This window comes from Urtica dioica, chromosome 8 (genome assembly GCF_054948205.1).
Source record: "Urtica dioica subsp. dioica isolate 48M chromosome 8, U.dioica_male_clone48M_v1_H2, whole genome shotgun sequence".
NCBI lineage: Eukaryota > Viridiplantae > Streptophyta > Magnoliopsida > Rosales > Urticaceae > Urtica > Urtica dioica.
In genome coordinates this window covers 13,683,722-13,703,003 of record NC_142763.1, presented here as the reverse complement: position 1 = coordinate 13,703,003, position 19,282 = coordinate 13,683,722, and the positions used below count along the sequence as shown (strand labels likewise).

General features: G+C 33.9%; 4 protein-coding genes across 4 annotated transcripts; 2 read left to right on the top strand and 2 right to left on the bottom strand.

Moving 5' to 3' along the window:
• Positions 1–728: 728 nt before the first annotated feature.
• LOC149388344 (RING-H2 finger protein ATL16-like) lies at positions 729–1,894 on the bottom strand. Its single transcript, XM_089624125.1, has one exon. It carries the CDS (start codon positions 1,774–1,776, stop codon positions 898–900), a length of 879 nt encoding a protein of 292 aa, XP_089480251.1. The 5' UTR covers positions 1,777–1,894; the 3' UTR covers positions 729–897.
• A 1,862-nt stretch (positions 1,895–3,756) lies between these two features.
• On the top strand, positions 3,757–5,964 carry LOC149388343 (peroxidase 64-like). The gene is made up of 4 exons (XM_089623979.1): positions 3,757–4,038; positions 4,147–4,335; positions 4,576–4,738; positions 5,372–5,964. The coding sequence occupies exons 1-4, from the start codon at positions 3,835–3,837 to the stop codon at positions 5,767–5,769; spliced, it is 954 nt and encodes a 317-aa protein (XP_089480105.1). The 5' UTR covers positions 3,757–3,834; the 3' UTR covers positions 5,770–5,964.
• A 1,364-nt stretch (positions 5,965–7,328) lies between these two features.
• LOC149388342 (hyoscyamine 6-beta-hydroxylase-like) lies at positions 7,329–10,710 on the bottom strand. Its single transcript, XM_089624503.1, has 4 exons — positions 10,425–10,710; positions 10,090–10,343; positions 9,313–9,631; positions 7,329–7,607 (listed from the first exon to the last, which is right to left on the bottom strand). The coding sequence occupies exons 1-4, from the start codon at positions 10,620–10,622 to the stop codon at positions 7,353–7,355; spliced, it is 1,026 nt and encodes a 341-aa protein (XP_089480629.1). The 5' UTR covers positions 10,623–10,710; the 3' UTR covers positions 7,329–7,352.
• Positions 10,711–14,768: 4,058 nt separating this feature from the next.
• LOC149388341 (uncharacterized) lies at positions 14,769–18,696 on the top strand. The gene is made up of 6 exons (XM_089621803.1): positions 14,769–14,870; positions 16,311–17,082; positions 17,186–17,404; positions 17,497–17,589; positions 17,685–17,786; positions 18,104–18,696. The coding sequence occupies exons 2-6, from the start codon at positions 16,318–16,320 to the stop codon at positions 18,449–18,451; spliced, it is 1,527 nt and encodes a 508-aa protein (XP_089477929.1). The 5' UTR covers positions 14,769–14,870; positions 16,311–16,317; the 3' UTR covers positions 18,452–18,696.
• Positions 18,697–19,282: the final 586 nt, after the last annotated feature.

Genomic DNA, 19,282 nt, shown 5'->3' with positions numbered 1-19,282 from the left:
TCATTCCCATTCATTAAAGATATTAAAATGTCATAATAATCTTCTTGCCTGGTATTAAAAATGTGAGGCCTTCCTTTGCTCGATCTTATCCACTCTTGTCAATAAATTGCCACTACTCAATTTGCTACCCCATTAGCCATTACCACGCTTTGATCATTTTACTCCTATGTTATATGCGCACCTAGCTAATAATTTTTTTAAAAACAACATCTTCATAATGTTCACTTATTTTGCTCGTGCCCTTAGTGCGAATGATAATGAAAGCCGAACTTTTAGAACAGCCAAATTTCAAATTCTCGAAGCAAATAACACAACCGAATGAAGTTATGTAATATTCAACCCATTTTTTTTTTTTTTTTTTTATTTCAAAATCTAAGTTAAGAACAAATCTACATACTCGACTTCATCTTTTAGCAAAAAGACAATATGGACTATTTATTGTCTTTTTGCGTCAACCACTTTCAAAAACAAAAAAATATATGACATCTCGAAACACCGCAGTCGAGTCGCATCTCCGACTTTACAAATAACTTGCATACCACCTAGAGTGTATTATGATGTTTGAAATTTTACTACAAGTATAAAGTTAAATACTACAAGTTTTTAGTATTTACGATATATGTGCCATTAATTTAAAATTTTACTCGTCAATACTTTTAGTATATTGTAAGAATATTTTTCATATTTACGAAAATACAACGGAAGAGGGACACCCTTATTTCGCACGATATTCCAAACCTTTACGACAAGTTAAAAAAAAAGAAAAAAATGACGACGTGCCATATTTCAATCGGTAGACATAGAATGGGACACGAAAAAAGGGAGATAAAGAATTCATAAAGACAAACACCAAGTAAATAATTAAAAAAAAAAAAAATTCACATACAAAAATTCACATCAAATCTCAAAAGGGAAAACCCTAGGGCCACCTTTGCTTGGTCGAAACGGTAAGAAGGATTTCGAAACTACGTCGTCACTAGAACCGTTGTTATTCTGCGACTTGATCTCATTCACGGCCGAGTCCCAAGAGAAAGACCTCCTCATTGGCTGAAAACCACCACCACCACCACATAACCGATGATCAATCCCCTCATCTCCCATTATAGAAACATGATGACACTTCTTCTTCTTCTTCACTACCACTCTCTCTTCTTCATCTTCTACTTCACGATCACTCCATGCCATAGCCACGGCCAATGTTTCCTCTTCTCCGCCGCCGCTCCCCAACTCAATCACGACGAAATCCTCGTCGCTCCCGATATCCGAATAAACCGCCTGAAACTCCCGCGGCGACGAGCTCGGCGCCGCCAGAGGAACTACGGTCGTGTTGTTGGCGATGGCGGTTCGGCAGAGAGGACAGTTTGCGTTGCTCTGGAGCCACGCGTCGATGCAGTCCGAGTGAAACGCGTGGTCGCAGCTCGGAAGAGCTCTGAGAGTGTCGCGGGGTTGAAACTCGCTCAGACACACCGCGCACTCGCTCGTGATATTATCATCTCTCTCTTTTTCCTTGCTGAACTGGAAGCTCGGGATCTGGAGGATCGCCGATGGGTCGAGGCCTCGGTTCCACGTGGCTGGAGATAAGGCGATGAAGGAGTCATCGTCGTCTTCTTCGTATTCGTCTTCGTGAGTTGACTTGTTAGAGCAGCGCTTGAGCACGAAGATGTAGTAGCTCGCAAGCAATAGAGCTGTGCCTATTATGCTGATCAGTAGTACTGGGAAAGCTGAGTTTCGAGCTTGGTGAAGAATATTCGTCTGGTCTGTTTGTAAGTGCTTCATGTGGTAGTTTTGGTTGTGACGTACGAGAGTGATTGACTGTACGTGAGACAAGGAAATGGATATATATATATATATATATATATATATTTATATATATATGTATTTGGATGTTTGACCGGAAAGTATATGGTTTAAGAAGGAGGAGAAGGTAGATAGGTGCAGATACTAGATGGATCTCAAAAGTCAAAACATGGAATTGAATATGAAATACTTGGAATGGTGTCTACTGTCTACGACATATTATAAATATTATTGTTATTATTAATTTTTGTTTTTGTACTCACGCGGAAATGAATTGTGGGTCAGTACTCAATAATATATATGATAAAGAGAAAAAAAAAAAAGTTAAGGTAATCTAACAGACCCCATTTTTTATTGTAAAATTTGTTGTAACTAATCAAATTTGCATTTTTATCGGGGGAATAGTTCAAGTTTTATTTTATTAAATAAATAGCTCATATATTTGACTTAGATCATAATGTCCTCACTTCCTTCGCGGATAATTAACGTACTGTAGTGATTTAGGTTAATTATTAACTTATTGGTTGAATATTAGCTTAGGTTCTGATTTTTTTGTGAGTAAAGTTAATTTACTAAATGATTAAATTAGGAATTAGGTTAATTAATTGAGTACTTTGGATATCAATTGACTTAAGTTCTTATTTTTGTAAATTTTTTTGTGAATTTCAAATCCTTCACGAATCAGTTAATTAATTAACTCAACTCACTCTAGTACGTTAATTAAATTAACCTATTCGCGAATTCACAGTGAATCAACAAAATCAGAGATTTTTCTTTCTCTTCTTCTTTTTCTGCGGCGAGGATTCGTCGAGGCCTCCGTCGAACCAGTTCGACTCGAGACGGAGAGTCAGCAGTCTCGGGAGACGAGCGAGCTTGGTCGCCGAAATTTCGTCGGTGAAACGGTTATGCAAGAAATTCAGTCTTTGGACTCGTCGGAACTTCGAGATCCCGGAGCAAGAGGGCATGGCGGCGGCGGATGTGGTGGAGGAGTCGTCGTCGGAGAGGTTTGGGGCGGCGGTGAGAGGGAATGAGTTAGGGTTAAGGGAGGTTGTGGATAATATGGATAGTTTAAGTAGTCTATTAAAGTTGGGCTATTTATTTAATAAAATGAAACATGAGCTAGTCTCTTAATATTGTTGAGTCAATTTGGCTATTCTTCAAAATAGCATGTTGGGTTTTTAAACCAAAAAAATTGCATTTTTATACCACATATAATATATATGAATATTTTTATTTGTATTTTTATTGCAATTGAAAAATCAACACATATTTGCTTATTACGTAGATTTTTTATTTTTTTTTTATTTTCACTATTAGTGCTTATTAGAACTCACGTGGTTTGATTTTTGCTTGGAGGAGTCATTGGGCCCAAGGGCAAAATGGAGACTAAAGCATCTTTGGCTCAATGAGGGACTTACTAAGAGGATCTTCACGTGGATTCGTCAATGTATCTTTGGTTAAGTCTTTTAATGATGGGCTTCCTACTGGTTCTTGAGCCTCTGGTTTTCGACCTTGTGTTTAGGTCTGTTACTGTTACAGTTAGAGGAATTCTATGCAAATGGTTACTGTTAGAGGAAGTAAAAATGTAATTAATCGTTAATATTATTTCGTTGTTTTTTCTTTTGATTTTACGAGCATCATGAATCATGATGTTTTGAACGCGATGGGGTCAAGTCATAATAATTAGTTGATACCAAGAGAAAGCTTAAAGAGAACTATTCAATCTTTTTTGTTTTGTTTATTGTGTTTTATTCAATTCCAGTAAGATTTTTGTAATGATGAAGGTACAATCGTGATTTGAGGAAGATTGTCTCTCATCTCACCAAGTCATGCATAAATATATTTTTGCTTCAATTTTACTTCTTCATAATAGAGTAACTACTTGAGAACTTTGGGGCCACATTTACTGTCTCAATCACTACCTGATTTCCCTTTATTCTCTTTATAAAATCCAACAAAGTTCCGAGTTACCTCACTTCACACAAGCAAAGTAAAAAAAAAAAAGAAATTTTTTTTTAACAAGTGAAGTTCCAAAGGATGGCATTTGGAGTGGCATTCTTGATATTTGCTTTCGTGTTCTCGGCAAGTGCTCGAACAAATGCATTAAGCTCGAATCACTACGCCAAGACATGTCCAAACGTCGATTCTATCGTCACAAATGCAGTGAAAAGCGCGGTGTCTCGAGACAAAACTCTCCCCGCCGCTCTCATTCGGATGCATTTCCACGATTGCTTCTTAAGGGTACGCTAACTCTAACTCAATTAACTATCAAACTTTGAGACAATGTATTCTCGTTGCGTTCACGTCCTCTATTTAGTTTAGCTAACACAATTCAATTCATGCTCTTAGGGTTGCGATGGCTCGGTGTTGTTGGACTCGAAAGGGCACCAAAAAGCGGAGAAAGACGCGCAGCCAAATCAATCTCTCCATGGATATTTCGTCATTGACAATGCGAAGAAGGCTCTGGAAGCCGCCTGCCCCGGCGTTGTGTCGTGTGCCGATATTTTGGCCCTAGCGGCTAGGGACGCCGTTGTCTTGGTAAGAAAATATGAACTTTCTCGCTAACAAAAAATTATCTTAAAAAATACTCAAGTACCATGGATGGCCTAGCTAGCCTTAAAGCCAAATAGGCAATTTCTTACTAATTTTAATTTATTTTTGCAAAAAACAAAGCCTGATTTTTTTTATTTTGTCTTAGGTCTCCATATCCATTAGGTCGGCCATGTTTGACTTTGAATACCATGCTTTTAAATTTGTTTATTTAATCATCTATGTTAGGCTGGAGGTCCTTATTGGTATGTCCCGAAAGGAAGAAAAGATGGTAGAGTTTCGAGGGCGACTGACGTGGCAAAGTTGCCGTCTCCAACGTTTGGCATAGCTCAACTACAAAAGAGCTTTGCTCAACGAGGTCTTTCTTTGGATGACCTTGTCGCTCTTTCAGGTATCGGTTGAATTAAACTTTTACATGTTAATGAATTTTTCCAAAATAGGAATGTTGCCTTATCAAAAATTTAATTTTTGTTTTTCCGCGGTTGTAAGTCGATCAACACTGTTCAAATGAAAAATAATTAAACTTCAAGAAGTGACTTGAGGAGGGATTAGAAATGATAAAGATTTTACCGCGCCAACCGAAAAAATCCCAAAAGATTATATCAAATTGTCTTAGTACCCAAATAAAAAATGGAAAAGTTGTACAAAATAGCCAAATTTGCGTTTTCAAATTTTTTTTGACAGCTAAGATTAATTTTTTTTTACGATTATTATAAGCAATTTAATTATTACTTTCAAAAAAATTAATTTTGGGGTCAATTTTTTTTTTAAAACCCGATTATTGCACATTTTGACTATTTCACTAAATCTGACAAACTTTGACTATTTTGCAAATTCATAATTTAAATTGGCTATTTAGCTACATCACTCATAAAAAAAATTGTGGCTATTTCGTGTCCAATTAAGAAAAGACAAAATGAGTCTTGAGAAAACGAAAAATTAAATCCAAAATAATAAAACAACATGATTTTTGTGTACATTGCGATTTTTTATTACATTTTTTTGATTCGTCGCGTGTGTGTAGGCGCGCATACTCTAGGGTTTGCTCATTGTTCGTCGTTCGAGAACCGTATCCACAACTTCAACGCGACACACGACACGGATCCGACGTTGCACCCGACCCTCGCGTCAAACCTTGCGGCCAAGTGTCCGCCTCACAATGCGGCAAAAAACGCGGGTGCACCCATGGATCCTTTCTCATCGAAAATGTTCGACAACACTTACTACAAGTTGGTCCTTCAAAGCAAAACCCTCTTCTCTTCGGACCATGCTCTTCTCGGGTTCCCCAAGACCAAAGGCTTGGTGTACAAGTTTGCCAACTCAAAGAAGGCTTTCTCTAAGGCCTTTGTGAACTCCATCATCAAACTCAGCAGCATTACAGGAGGACAAGAAGTTAGAAAGAATTGTAGAGTGGTCAACTAATTAAGACCTTTTGTGTTCGATTAAATTTAGGCTGTTGTTATAAGTTTTTGGCTGGAACTAAAAATCTCGTAATAAACTATACTAGTGTATAATAAGGAGCTAGCTATTCCAACTTTTTTTTTTTTCTGGTGATGACACGTGGAGTATTCTAGCTGTGGCACATGGCAATTTTTTTTTTTTTTTTAAATTATGCTAATTGTTTATTTTGCTCTCACATGCGCCTCTCTCTCTTTCTCTCTGGCTAAAACACCAAATTGCCTTTTTATTATTTATTCATCATTAACATGACTCTTCATAAATATTCACTTTTATTTTTTCTTTTCCCAATAATAATATGGGGAGAAAAATGACACTATAATTTTGATGAAAAAAAACATAGAGGGAAAAACAAATTATCATCTGATTGTAACAAGGCATGGATTAGGTGTTACAAGCCAGTCTTATATAGTTTATTCTATGATCCACGTATGTGATATGTCAATGTCATTAGTATCACTACATTATTTAAATATTTTTTAATATTTTAAAAAATATATATATATATTCTCATTAAAAAAACATATAGGGGAAAAACAATAGAAATTTTTTTTGTAAGTGCTTTCCCACTTTGAACTTTATTTTATCTTTGTGATGACATAGTTCATTTACTCATGCATTTTTTTTCTCCAAAGAGACAAAAACGTAAAAATATACATATCTCAAATGCAATTTTTAACCCTAAAATTTCATATTTCAAATATACTTTAATGTATAATTTTATATTCTTTAGAACACCCAATTTTTACACAAAAATTATTACTGTAAAATATTATTGAGTAAATATAATTTAACTATCTACAATACGATTTTGATGATATTTCACGAGACAATGTAGACTTTTCCAGTTAAGTTCTTAAAAATATAAGTTGAAGAGATATCGGTATCATAATTAATACCAACAACTTAAAGACATGTTTAATAATTAAAAATACAACGACAAGAAAAGTGATTTTTGCTATAATGTTTGTTGTCAGCTAAAAAGTTACTTTGTATCAGCGCACTTATAATTTAGATTTATTTTTAATAAATTTTATTTATTATTCAATAAATGCTAACTAATACTATTTATGTAATTGATTTCTTCAATGTCTCTAAGTTCTTAATCATTTCATCTACTATTTATCATCTTTTTCTTACTTCGCTCAAATTTCATTATATTTAGAATGAGTTTATTATTTTTAACATTTTAAGCTTAAAAAAAATCAAGAAACTAAAATTATGTAAGTACACGCAGAACAATAAAATTAAAATTATATACAAATTTGCGTGTGACGCGTCCCTAAAACTAGTCCTATAATGCAATGTCAACTTTCTATGTGCTAGCTGGATGTACCATAGTCACTTGATGTAAACATTGACGTTGAAAGTTGAAACCAATCTTTAGTTTTCCGTTGACTTTACTTATCAAGTGAATAAAATTCCATACTGATAAATCGATTAGCGGAGAAAAGCAATATAATGTAAAATACTAAATACGTTTCGTGGACGCAATACAGAAACCATGATGCCAAATGCTGAAATATAGGGATTCCATGGGTATAATATCAATTATTAGACTTGTCCATAAGATCATTCATTTTTTTAGCATCTTGAGAATTCAAGGAGAAGTAGCTTCGATAATCTTTGTACTGGATTGCTTTATATAAAGGAGGATTATGAGAGGCATCGAGCAGAGTCGTTTCCGGCTTAATAAAAGCGTCGTTCGAAGGAAAAATGAACAATGAAGCTGTCGTCCGATCTGAGCTTGCATTCGTCACAACTCGATGTTCTGACGCTTTCAGCTCTCCATTGCTGATTACCTGCACACCGTAGTTTATAATTGCTATCTATTTGAAGAATATAAAGACGAACGACCACTATTAATAATAATTAACGATTATTAATTGTGTGAGAAGATGGTCACATATTATCAATAATTAGTGATTATTAATTATGCTGAAACCCAAAAAAAAAAAAACAATAAATTATTAACAATTATTACTGATTATTAACTACACAAATTGGAAGAAAAAACTCCAACCAAAATGAACAATCAAGAGACTGATGTATGTCTTAGTTGACGAAGTATAATGAATGCTGTTTATCCTTATAGCCCCTATAAAATTATATCTCGGTCAACTTCTTCTTTTTATGGACCCGGTCAACAACTTTTGTGACCTTTAAATTTTAAATATGATTTTATTTAAAACTAATTGATTGGAAAAGTAGTTGTCAAAGTTTTAACATTTTCGCAAAAATGCCAAAGTTGTATAGTTATTGTAAATAGATATAGTGCCCCTTATATATAATTTTTTTTCTCTGAAATACATAGGAGAAGTAAATAATTTTTATTACAGGAATAAAATTTCATAAATCTTATAAAAATCATAAGAGAAAAAACAATGGAATAATTGTTGAGACTCATTTTAATTATATAAAGAGTATTAAAATCATAAGAAATAAATATTATTTGAATCCTTTAAAAATTATAAAGAATAGAATTGATGGAAATTAGTTTGCAATGCAATATTAATATGAGTAAATAATCGCATCCTGAAACTAGGTGCAGGAATGTTTGAATTTTATCATATTTTCTTATAACAAAAAAGTTATTAGCTAATATAAGATAACATATATAATGTTTTGTAAAGTTGTATCTCGCTGACCTTTTTATATTCCCCCAATAGAAAAGATTAGACCACCCGTTGAAATCAATATACAATATACAAACATATAGACAATTTTCAAGACCTAACCGTTATGGAATCTATAGATATTCTAATACAGATCATAAAATGGCGATATTCATGCCACATTTGTAATAAGGGATTGTCATTTTTTATATATTACGATATTCAAGGTCAATTTTGTTTTTAAAATAGATATTTAAGGTCAATTAATAACATCAATAACCACACAAAGTTAAATGACTATTATGATTAATTTATGAAGAATTTGTTTCAACCAATCAATTCACTATTTTCTTTAAGATTCTAATTAACTAAAATTTTATTTTATTTCGACCTGATAAGCTATTTTTTTTATTATTTTTTTTAAAAAACGGTGAGTTATTGGGCTATTCGCCTAATTTAATTGCCCCTTAATTTATAAATTTGTTGATTTTTTTTTTTGTTTTTGTAAAATGGTCTCTAAATTTGTATGATTGTAGCATTTTGGTCTCTAAACATTGTTTAACATTTTGATCCATGACTTAGATTGTGCAGCAGTTTTGTTATTCTCTAAATAAAACATGTTTATGAAATTCAACACCTAAACCACTTAAAACTTAAAACATATATACCAACTAAAATACATTCCTAAATTTATAAAAGAAATATAAAAGTAGTATATATAAAATTGTTGAACAATTTAAGTTTTTTTTAGAAAATTATTGTATATTTATTAAAATTTTAAAATTATAAACAAGTTGTTTTAGTTCATGAATATGTTTACATGCTATTAAAGTCTAGTGAATGAATTTAGTAAACATATGTTAGAGAAAAAAAAACCCCTAATTTAATTTACCTGCAAAACGTAGCCAATGTTAACAATGAGTGCATGAGGAATCGGTTGAACCACCACCCAATTCCCATCCAAAAAGAGTTGGAGGCCAGGAACACCTTGTTGATGAATGAGGGTGATAATGCTAGGGTCACGGTGCTTTGCTAACCCCAACGCCAAACTCGGTTCTGGGCACCTGGGATAGTGATTCACCATCATGGTTGGATTAGCATCAAGCTCACCGCTGAAGTAATCTGGACTTAGCCCCAATCCTCGGCTTATTAATTCCAAAATCTCGGAGCCCAGCTTCCTTAATTCAACTGTGTATTTTCCAACCACCTCTCTGGAATTTTACACAAAAGACCACTTTAATTAGCCCTAGCAATAGCATGTGCCAAATTTTTAGGCTCAACGTTTAGAAAGTCATGATATACACTATTTTTCAAAAGCAAAAAAAAAAAAAGGTACAGTCCATTTCAAATTAATTTAGTTTATGATGTTAATTATAGAAATATACTATTCTCAATCGATTTTGAGATGAATATCAAAGTCCACAAAGCTCAAATGAACATGATTATCAAAATAATAGAATCCGGGTTGAATGAAAATAACCACACAATATTAAAGATTCCCACACAAGAAAACTATGAGAATAATTAGTAAATTGTTTAATATATAGTGATGGCTATACTTGTCAATTGGTTGAACATATGAAACATGAGGTCAAAATTATAAATTTGATTACACACAATTAGATATATATATATATATATATATATATATATATATAAATATATATACCTGTATTGAGTTGGGTTAGAAGGCCAAAGTGACAAGTGTTCTTCAAGAGGATGGCAAAGATGAACCATGGCATCTCTCCAATAGTGATGCTTTTCGGTTGAGTAGTTTTCGCTGCTTGTGTAGAGCTTGAATGATCTCTTTTCGAGATCCCTCGAACACTCTCTCGATTGCTCTTCCGGCGTCATTGCAAGAAACTCCTTCACAACCGCCATCGCTTCGTCCATAACCTCTTCACAAACACCATGGTTGATCACCTGTTTATGTATAAATTTAATATTTTATTTCATTAAAAAAATGTTTAATTATAACTAGAAAGTACAAAGAGATGGTTACACCTGAAAAATTCCAAACTCTTGACCAGCTTCGTAGACTTGCTTAATGGTGGACGCTCTATCTAGATTTTTTAGATCAATAACCGGAATCGATTTGCCTAGAGGGAAAATAACGTTGCCAGGTCTTTTATCCGGCGGGAAAATATATGATTCAGGTACTCTCTGATCTGATGAAGACCATTTGGATTTGATCTTCTCCATATTAAAAAAAATTGTTAAACTAATAAATTCATAGGATAAGAGGGTTATGCATGAGAAGAATATTTATAAGCTAATAATTCATATACTATCATGTAGGTATTTCCTGATGAATAATATTGCTAATATATATTAATTAGAATGCATTCGTCACAAGCCAGCTAATCACATGCATCAGGTTGCGAAAAATAATGAAAGCGTAGATAAGTAAAAAAAAAAAAACTTTGACATTTTTAAAGTCAATTATGTATATATATACAACTTTCTAAGAAACTCCCGGTATATATTTCTCTCCAACTTTCTACGGAACTCACGGTGATTGCGCGTTTGTATATAAAATGGTAGAATTGATCGAAAGTTACTCTAGAAGGCTTTGCTGAATGATATAAAAATTATGGTGGACGGCGACACAATTGACGTTCACATGCAAAAATTCTGTTTTTTTTTTAATTATTAATTAATTTAACTTTGCTGAAATTTCTTTAATTTGGCTTTGCTGAAAACTTCACCCAATGCAATATTCTGTCTGGAATTTAAGGTGTGTTTTTCTAGAGCACGAGATCATAAATAACGAAAAAAAACAGATCATCCGTTTTGAAAAAAATTAACCAAAGTTCAAATAAATTACGAACGTGAAATATTATAAGATAGCCATTTGGGAAACAAAAAATATTGTGCAAACTCTACTTTGCACGATATATATAATAAAAAACCATCCTTCAAACTTTGTACGAGAAAGAATTTTAAATCCCGTGTAACCTAGTTTAATTAATGAGTGAATATAATTACAATAATCATCTTTTGTTATAAATTTATAACACAATGTTCTATTTAACAATTAATATTTGGATTTAAGTCTCTACTCAATCAGTCGTGTGATCTCATATCCAAGAGCTTATATAGACTCGAGACACAGATTGATTACGTGAAGATATTAACGGGAAAATAAATTCTGCAGAGAGATTGCTTGTAGTAGTGGCATGCCATTGACATTAGAGAGAATTTTGGGAACACAAAATAAGGGGACTTTGATACACCAAAAACAGTTTAGAGAGTTAAGAGTGCCTGAGAGTTTTGTGTGAGGAAAAACTTGACCTTTTGTAATATTATATTCAACCATAGTGAAAATCCTGAAGAGACTAGACGTATACAATTTCTCAAACCAGGAAAAACGTTTGTGTGTTTGTGTTGCATTGCTTTTCTTCTCAAACCGCATATTCGATCTATGTAGCTTAGGCACAAAGAAATTAGTTCTTGATTTGTTTCTTGGCTTGGTTGTAACAATTGGTAACTGAGCTCTCGTAAGTGCATTTTATATATACTAATCATCTATATCCAAGCTCAAATTCGTTGCGAGTTCTCGAGTGTTTTTAATTTTATTTTTATGGTTTTACGTAGTTTTAGAGGGTTTGGAGCGAAATCTTAGTGTCAAGACCTAAATCAAACTACTTCTTGACGTTTCGGAGCTACAGGAGATCAAAACAAGTCAAACGGGAGTGCTCAACATGAGGATGGAAAATTTTTTGTTTGTTGCGTGCCGTGCAATGTTTACAATCGAGTCTCAAATATTTGTGTGGCCGCACATTTCACTGCGTTCCGCGAAGATATTTTGCGCGACGTGCATTGAAGCATTCTTGCTTTGTATTTTATTTCTTGATTTGAAGCGTTTTGGGCCGTTGGATCCTACCAAGAGCCTAGATCACTCCCAAAATAACAATGTAACATATATACACGAGATTGATCCCCAAAAATCACATCTTGCCTTTTTATTAAGTTCATTATTAGTGTTTGGATAGTTTAAAAAGCTGAGACAACAAAGCTTTGGGAACTCCCGTTTTTATTCTTACTTGGTTATTTTGGAACCATCGCCATCATAATCATAGTTTCATTCTTTTCTCTATTGTTTGGAACTCCCGTTTTTATTCATACTTGGTTATTTTGATTTAGTTACGAATATTTATTGTTTCTTCTTCATCACCATGAACTAGTCTCTTGAGGGTAATGGTGTAGCTTGATTATTTGAATTTCTTATTTATTTATTCAAGTATAACTGTCCATCTTGTTTTCTTTGTTTCTATTACGTGATTATTGCTTATTCAAGATTAGTTACCTCGTGTATAATCATAGGACTTTTGGATGCTTAAGAAATAATTGAATGATTGTGCAAAAGAGTAGAAACATTTATAGTGCATTCTTGATTAGTTGACTAGTGATAGCGTATAAAAGTAGCTATAGAGTTGCTATAGAGTCGTGTGTTTATTTATGAACATACTGTTTTTACATATTTTAGAATTGAATAAATTTCACTTTTCCCCCTGAACTATGACCTCGGTAACAATTTGACCATGCTATTCTGATTTGTGTCAACTGTTTACCTTGAACTTATGTTTTGTATCAGAAATAATCCTTCCGTTAATTTTTGCACTAGTCTGTTAGTTTTTTGATGACGTGGACAGTATATTGGCAATGTATTTCAATTGTTTGGTTTGGTATTTTAAATAAAAAAAAATGTGGAAAAGAATCAAAATGGATTTGACGAAAAGACCCTTGTTATGTTTTCAAATTTTCAAAATATTGTCACTCTCTTCTTCTTCGTTTATAATAGACCAAAACACGTTTGAATAAAAAAAACACAGACCAATACACCTCCACCATATCAGAAAAAAAAAAACACTTCCAACATGGGCCCTCTCCGCCGGTGCGCCCGATCATTCCTCACTGCCGCCGAGGCGACGGAGAGTTCTGTTTGACATCGCGACGGAGGATTTTTTTTGAATTTTGATTGTTCCAGAGTTTAGTTTGAGCAAATAATTTTTTATTTTATTTTATTAATATAATTCTTAAGGATAAACTTGGAAAAATGGATGATTATTTTATGGAATGGTCATTGTATCCATAGTGTGGTGGAATGAAATTGAAGTAATAAGCATTCTCTGGAATGCACGTAGAATGAGCATTCTTTACACCTGGCCTGCTCAGTTTGCAAAAAAAAAAAAAAAAAAACCATCGTTACATGCGCAGATCAAACATGACGCTGTGATAATGCACTTATATCGCCGACAGTAGCTCCTTTGGCGTTGTTGAGGAAGGACACACACAAGATTATCGGCGGGATGAGAGACAATGGCACACAACACGCCCGCAATGACGTGGACAGTAATCCTTTCAATTGTTTTTATTTATTAATTTTTTATAATGGAAATATACAGTCCACGTCATCAAAAAACTAACAGATCAGTGCAAAAATTAACGGAAGGATTACTTCTGATAAAAAAACATAAATTCAAAGTAAACAGTTGACACAAATCAGAATATCAGGGGCAAATTGTTACCGAGGTCATAGTTCATGGGTAAAAAGTGAAATTTATTCTTTAGAATTTGAAATCGAGAGATAAACATACGATATTGACATATACTGTTAGATGGTAGAGAGAGATTTAAAACACTAGCTCGTATGATAGTAGACCTTATAACAGAAGTAGCATCGCTTGTGAGTTCTATATATTTTAAAAGGATAGATGACTTGTACTGTTGTAGTGCACAAAAGAATATCACAATAGACAGTTTTATACAAAGATTAATAAAAATATGTAGACTAATTATTCAATTTAATATTAAATATTTGTGACAAATTTAATGAAACCCGACTAAGATCATTGACTAAAATTATTCTTAAATTATGTGATTTAATAATTTTTCCACAAATTCATTGAATTTCTCTCAATATTATGTTATACATTTTATAACTCTTTATTTATTTTATAAGCTCAAATCTTAAAAAGTATACACATATAAACACTATGTTCTTTTATTTATATTCAACAATATTCTTTTTCTATTACTTGTTCAATTTTCTGCTAAATAAATTATTTTAGTGATTATGAATTTTCGTAGGGGAACTAGACACATAATCTATTAAGATCCTTACATTAAAATTTTATTTTTATCTAACTATCTAAAAATTTTAAGAAATAAATTAAGATAAATTACGTGCATCAATACTACAAGAGTTTTTTTTTTTTTTTTTTTTTTAGTTTTTTTTTTCCTTTTCATTTTTTTCATTTTAGGAACATGGACATTGGTCGCCACTAAGGAGAAATTGGTCGCTATAAAAAAAAAGGCAATTAAAAGTTAAAACCTCGTAAAATAGTAGAGATATTTTATTTTCCCCGCCTTATTTTTGTACCCGTACTCAGTGGACCGGTTTTCCTCACAGTTCTGGATCCTCGTCGGCGCTCAAGAAAATATCAGGTCTTCTATCTCTTTCACTCCCTCTTCAAGCATTTTTAGACCTAATTTCAGCGACGAACTAATCGAATTTCAGTAATTTAGGAGTTTTCTGATTTAGCTTTTGATTAGGGGTTTGTAGCTTTTGAAATTGAATTTGACGTTTAGGTTGATAGCTTACTGGAATTGGGTGTCTGATTCTGAAGTTTGATTCGGGATTTATAGCTTATTGCTTTCTCTGATGTGCTTGATGATTTTGCGCTGAATAACATGTAGCTTTTTGACGGTTTGGAAGCACGAAGTCGAAGTTTTGGACCAACTGTTGTGTTTATAATAATTATTTCCAAAAACGAGTTCGTGAAATAGAAAGCAAATAAGAAGAAATGAATCGAAAAAAAAAAAGAAAAAAGAGTGTGCCTTTATTCGCCACAATTCCGTGTGTGAGTCTTGGTAACGTATAGATAATAATTTTGAGGAATTTCCTGTTTACGTATAGCCAATTCAGATGTTGTGTTTGCTTGCTTCATTTGAAACTCTTGATTTTTGATGAATTAGAATCCCCCTAAAGAAGGAATTGTAATGAAAATGTGTATGAGAGCTTGATGTTCTTGTGTATCTATATCCCGATGTGAAACTTGGATCAATTTGAATCTGTAGCTATTGTTGTCCAATTATTTCATTACAGCATGATAATATTGCTTTATTGGGAACCAAGATAACTTATTTTCTCTTAAACATCTTTGATAGTTTCATTTGGGTCCTAGGTAGTGCATAATTTTATCGATTTTACAGTGGATCCTAGATAGAGTCTCATTGGGTCCCCGCCCACCACTCCAGTGTCTCGGACCGTGAACGACCTTGTCCAAATCTTCTCTCTCTCTCTCTCTCTGTTGCTACTTTGATAGGACTCAAATTCTGTTAGCCATCATTATACAAAACTATCCAGCAGGGTACATATTTTGTAGAGCGTAGATTGATATGATGATATATCACCATGCAAACATCAATAGAAAGTTGTATATGGATCACGATGAACTGATGACCATTTAGCTAATTAATTTAATATGTAATACTCATCGAAATAACCGACTGTAAATATATTGGGTGTTTAAATTCACTAGCATGCGTAGTAAATTTTATTAGTAGTTTGAATTAATAATGAATTATTAGGTTAAATCATTGTTCTCTGTTCTTGTTTTACAAGTTTATGGTTTGAATGATTATTTGTTATGTTAGAATTGATAGGACCGAGCGATGAAGCCTCGGTGTTGTTTTAGATAGTTTAGGAATTGTTTTGCAGTTCGTAAAATCATGGCATAAAATGGCAGGGTAGTTAATATTTAAGGAGAAACTCTGTTGAAATGTCGGCATAAATCTGATATATAAATAAACAATGAAACAAAGAATAAAATATATAGACAAGTATATTTTTAGTTTAAATGGTAAAATCTTTTGTAATCGCAGTTGACAAATGGAAACCGATAAGAGCTGGATTTTCTTAAAACGTCAGAAGCCCGACGAGTATTGGCGTGGAACTCAAGGGTTTTTGGAGATTGCCCGGGAACATCTTAACGAAGAAGGGTGTGCGAAGTGTCCGTGTAAAAAATGCAAGAATAGGGTATGGCATAGTCTCTCGACACTCGAAGCACACATCATAGACTTCGGGTTTCACACTGCGTACACGAGGTGGGTCTATCACGGCGAAGCGCCTCGCAATGCTCGTCGCAACGTGCCACCGATTTATCCCATCGTACAAAAATCCGCTCGCAATATTCGTAGCAACGTGGAACCGATTCCTCTTGTCGTACATGAAGCGGCTCCCAATAACATAGGAGATGTAATTCAAGTAGTCCGCGATGATCTTGCGACTGCAGATTCTGATGTAGTTCAAGTAGTTCAAGAGGAAGAAGATGGTGATGGTGATGGTGATGTTGATGTTGATGTTTTCGAGGAAAACACACCTGCAGATTCTGAATGTCCTCCTCGACGAGCTTCAAAAAGGCCTAGAGGGCCGAATAAGGGATTATCAGTCGAGGAGTGGAAGGCAAACCATCCAAATGGGGAAAAGATTCCCGTGCTCTTCGATGAAGGGAAAACGTGGAAGGCTGTCGGGAAAAACGCCAAGATCTTCAACAACTATTTAGGCGTGATGGTTCGAGATAGTCTTCAGCCAGATATAATCAAGTACGCGGATCAAGATGAGCATGCTCGTGAAAGTGTAATTACAAGTATGAAGGTAAGCTCTTAAAATATTTATTGTTCTGTATATACAAATATATCATGTGTGTATTTGTCAATACACATTTTGAGAGTATAGTCTGAAACTTGATGGTGTGTAGGACGTGTTTACAATGCCGAAGAACACGGAACTTGTAGCGCAGCTTCATCGACAAGCAGGAAAGATGGTGCGTGAGTGGAAGAACGATTTGAAGCATAAATGGCATCAACTAGTTAAAGAGTTTGGCGAAGAGGAAGCTAGAGAACGCAAACCTGACCAGTGTCGTTGTAAGGAGCAATGGAAGGCATTCTTGAAGTGGATGGAGAGTCCTAGAACAAAGGTAATTATGTAACTTAATTTCATTCTAAAACTTAAACTCGTAAATAATATATTGACTAACACGTGGATTTTCTTCTTCTTCTATGTATCAAGAAAATGTCGGAAATCAGTTCCATTAATCGTTCTCGTGTGGCCAATGTAAGTCGGCAAGGCTCGCAGTCAATTGCCCACTATCGACATAGCAAGGTAATCTATATATAACACAAAAAAATATGTATTTTTCTTAATTTATTATTTCCTTTAACAATTAATTTTTGTTTTCTTTCAAACACATGTAACAGCGTAATAAGGAGACAGGGGAGTGGCTAAGTCCAATCGACGCGTGGAAGGATTTGCATTTAAAAGGAACAAAATGGACTTCGACCGCCTCCCGCAGAGATTACGTTAGTTACGATATATAACTTCCAATAATAATCAAGTATTTAGATGTGACAATTAGGTCAGTAGTCCAATAGCTTATCCTCCTTTAAAAAATAGTTAAAATTTCATTTTATTAAAAAAAATAGCTCATTAGGCCCGCAGTATACAGCTCATTAAATTAACTATTTTTAATTTAGTTTACTCTTTAGTTAATTAATTTACTGCGGGTCTGTTGGACTATTTTTTTTATAAAATAAAATTTTAGCTAGGGGATAGGCTAGTTGCAACAAATTCATCTATTTACAAAACACAAAGTTAAGGTTCCGAATTCTGTTGACAGGAACGCATGACCGAGGCACGGCAGCAACGCGATGCTGACCCGAAGAATCACACCACGGACGAGGAGATCATGAGTCAAATACTAAAGTCTGGGAGAATGTACACCAAGGGAATCGGACCAAAAGTAGCAACGAAGGTTCTTCTTCGGACGCGCGGCGAGGGAGCAACGGCGTCTCGTTCTATGTCGGTGCACGGGGACATCGCTTACGTGGCCGAGTGTCTTCAAAAGCTCATGACAAGTTACGAGAAGATTGCGGCGCATCTGCAGTCGATTGATCCGAGTTTCGAATACGAACCGATAAATTTTCCGCCTCGGCTGCCTCTATCGGACGAGGAAGACGATGATTAGTTTTCAATTCGGTTAGTTTGCTACCCATAAATATATATCGTGTAGCTTGCTACCCTCGTTCTATAAGGATAAATAGACCATGAAAGTCTGTCAGTCGTCCTTGCTGAGCTTGAATTTGTCACAACTCTGATGTTCTGACCCTTTCAAGCTTGAAATAGTTTATATTTATCTGAGAATTAATTGTTTTTTTTTTCCCAGGATTGATTTTAGTTTGTTGAGGCTTTTCCTTCCTCTGAATATCTAGTTAGGTTTTGTTTTATACATGGTTTCCTAGCTACCATACCCGATAAACATAAACGGGCGAGATTATTTTAGGAGGGTTCGTATAACGGATTTATAAAAATAAGTCGAACAAAACAAATAAACCGTAGGTTAACCCAAATGTTTGTATAATATAAGAATATTATAAAACTTTTTTTTTTACGGGGTTTTACCAACTGAAAAGTTTCAATTACAAGGTTATTTGCAAGGACATTTATATATATTTTTCAAGGAAGGTTTGAGAAACCAAAGGTTCTTTGAGGGGATCCAATTTATTAAGTACATTGGCAACTCTTTTTAGAGTCGCTATCGTATTTGCATGTAAAAAATTCAAAAATCATACATCTTCAAAATTTTAATTAAAAAACTACTAAAATTACGTGCAAAATTTCAAGAAAACATATTAAAATTTCAAACTTCCCTATATATATATATATATTTTTTTTTCACATTGACAAAATCTTAATTTTCCTCATTTGCACAACACAACCTTTGGTTTTCAGATGTTTGTGTCCTAAAAAAACTCGAGTCTTTAGTTTCCCGTTTTCAATGGCAATTAAATTGTCATTA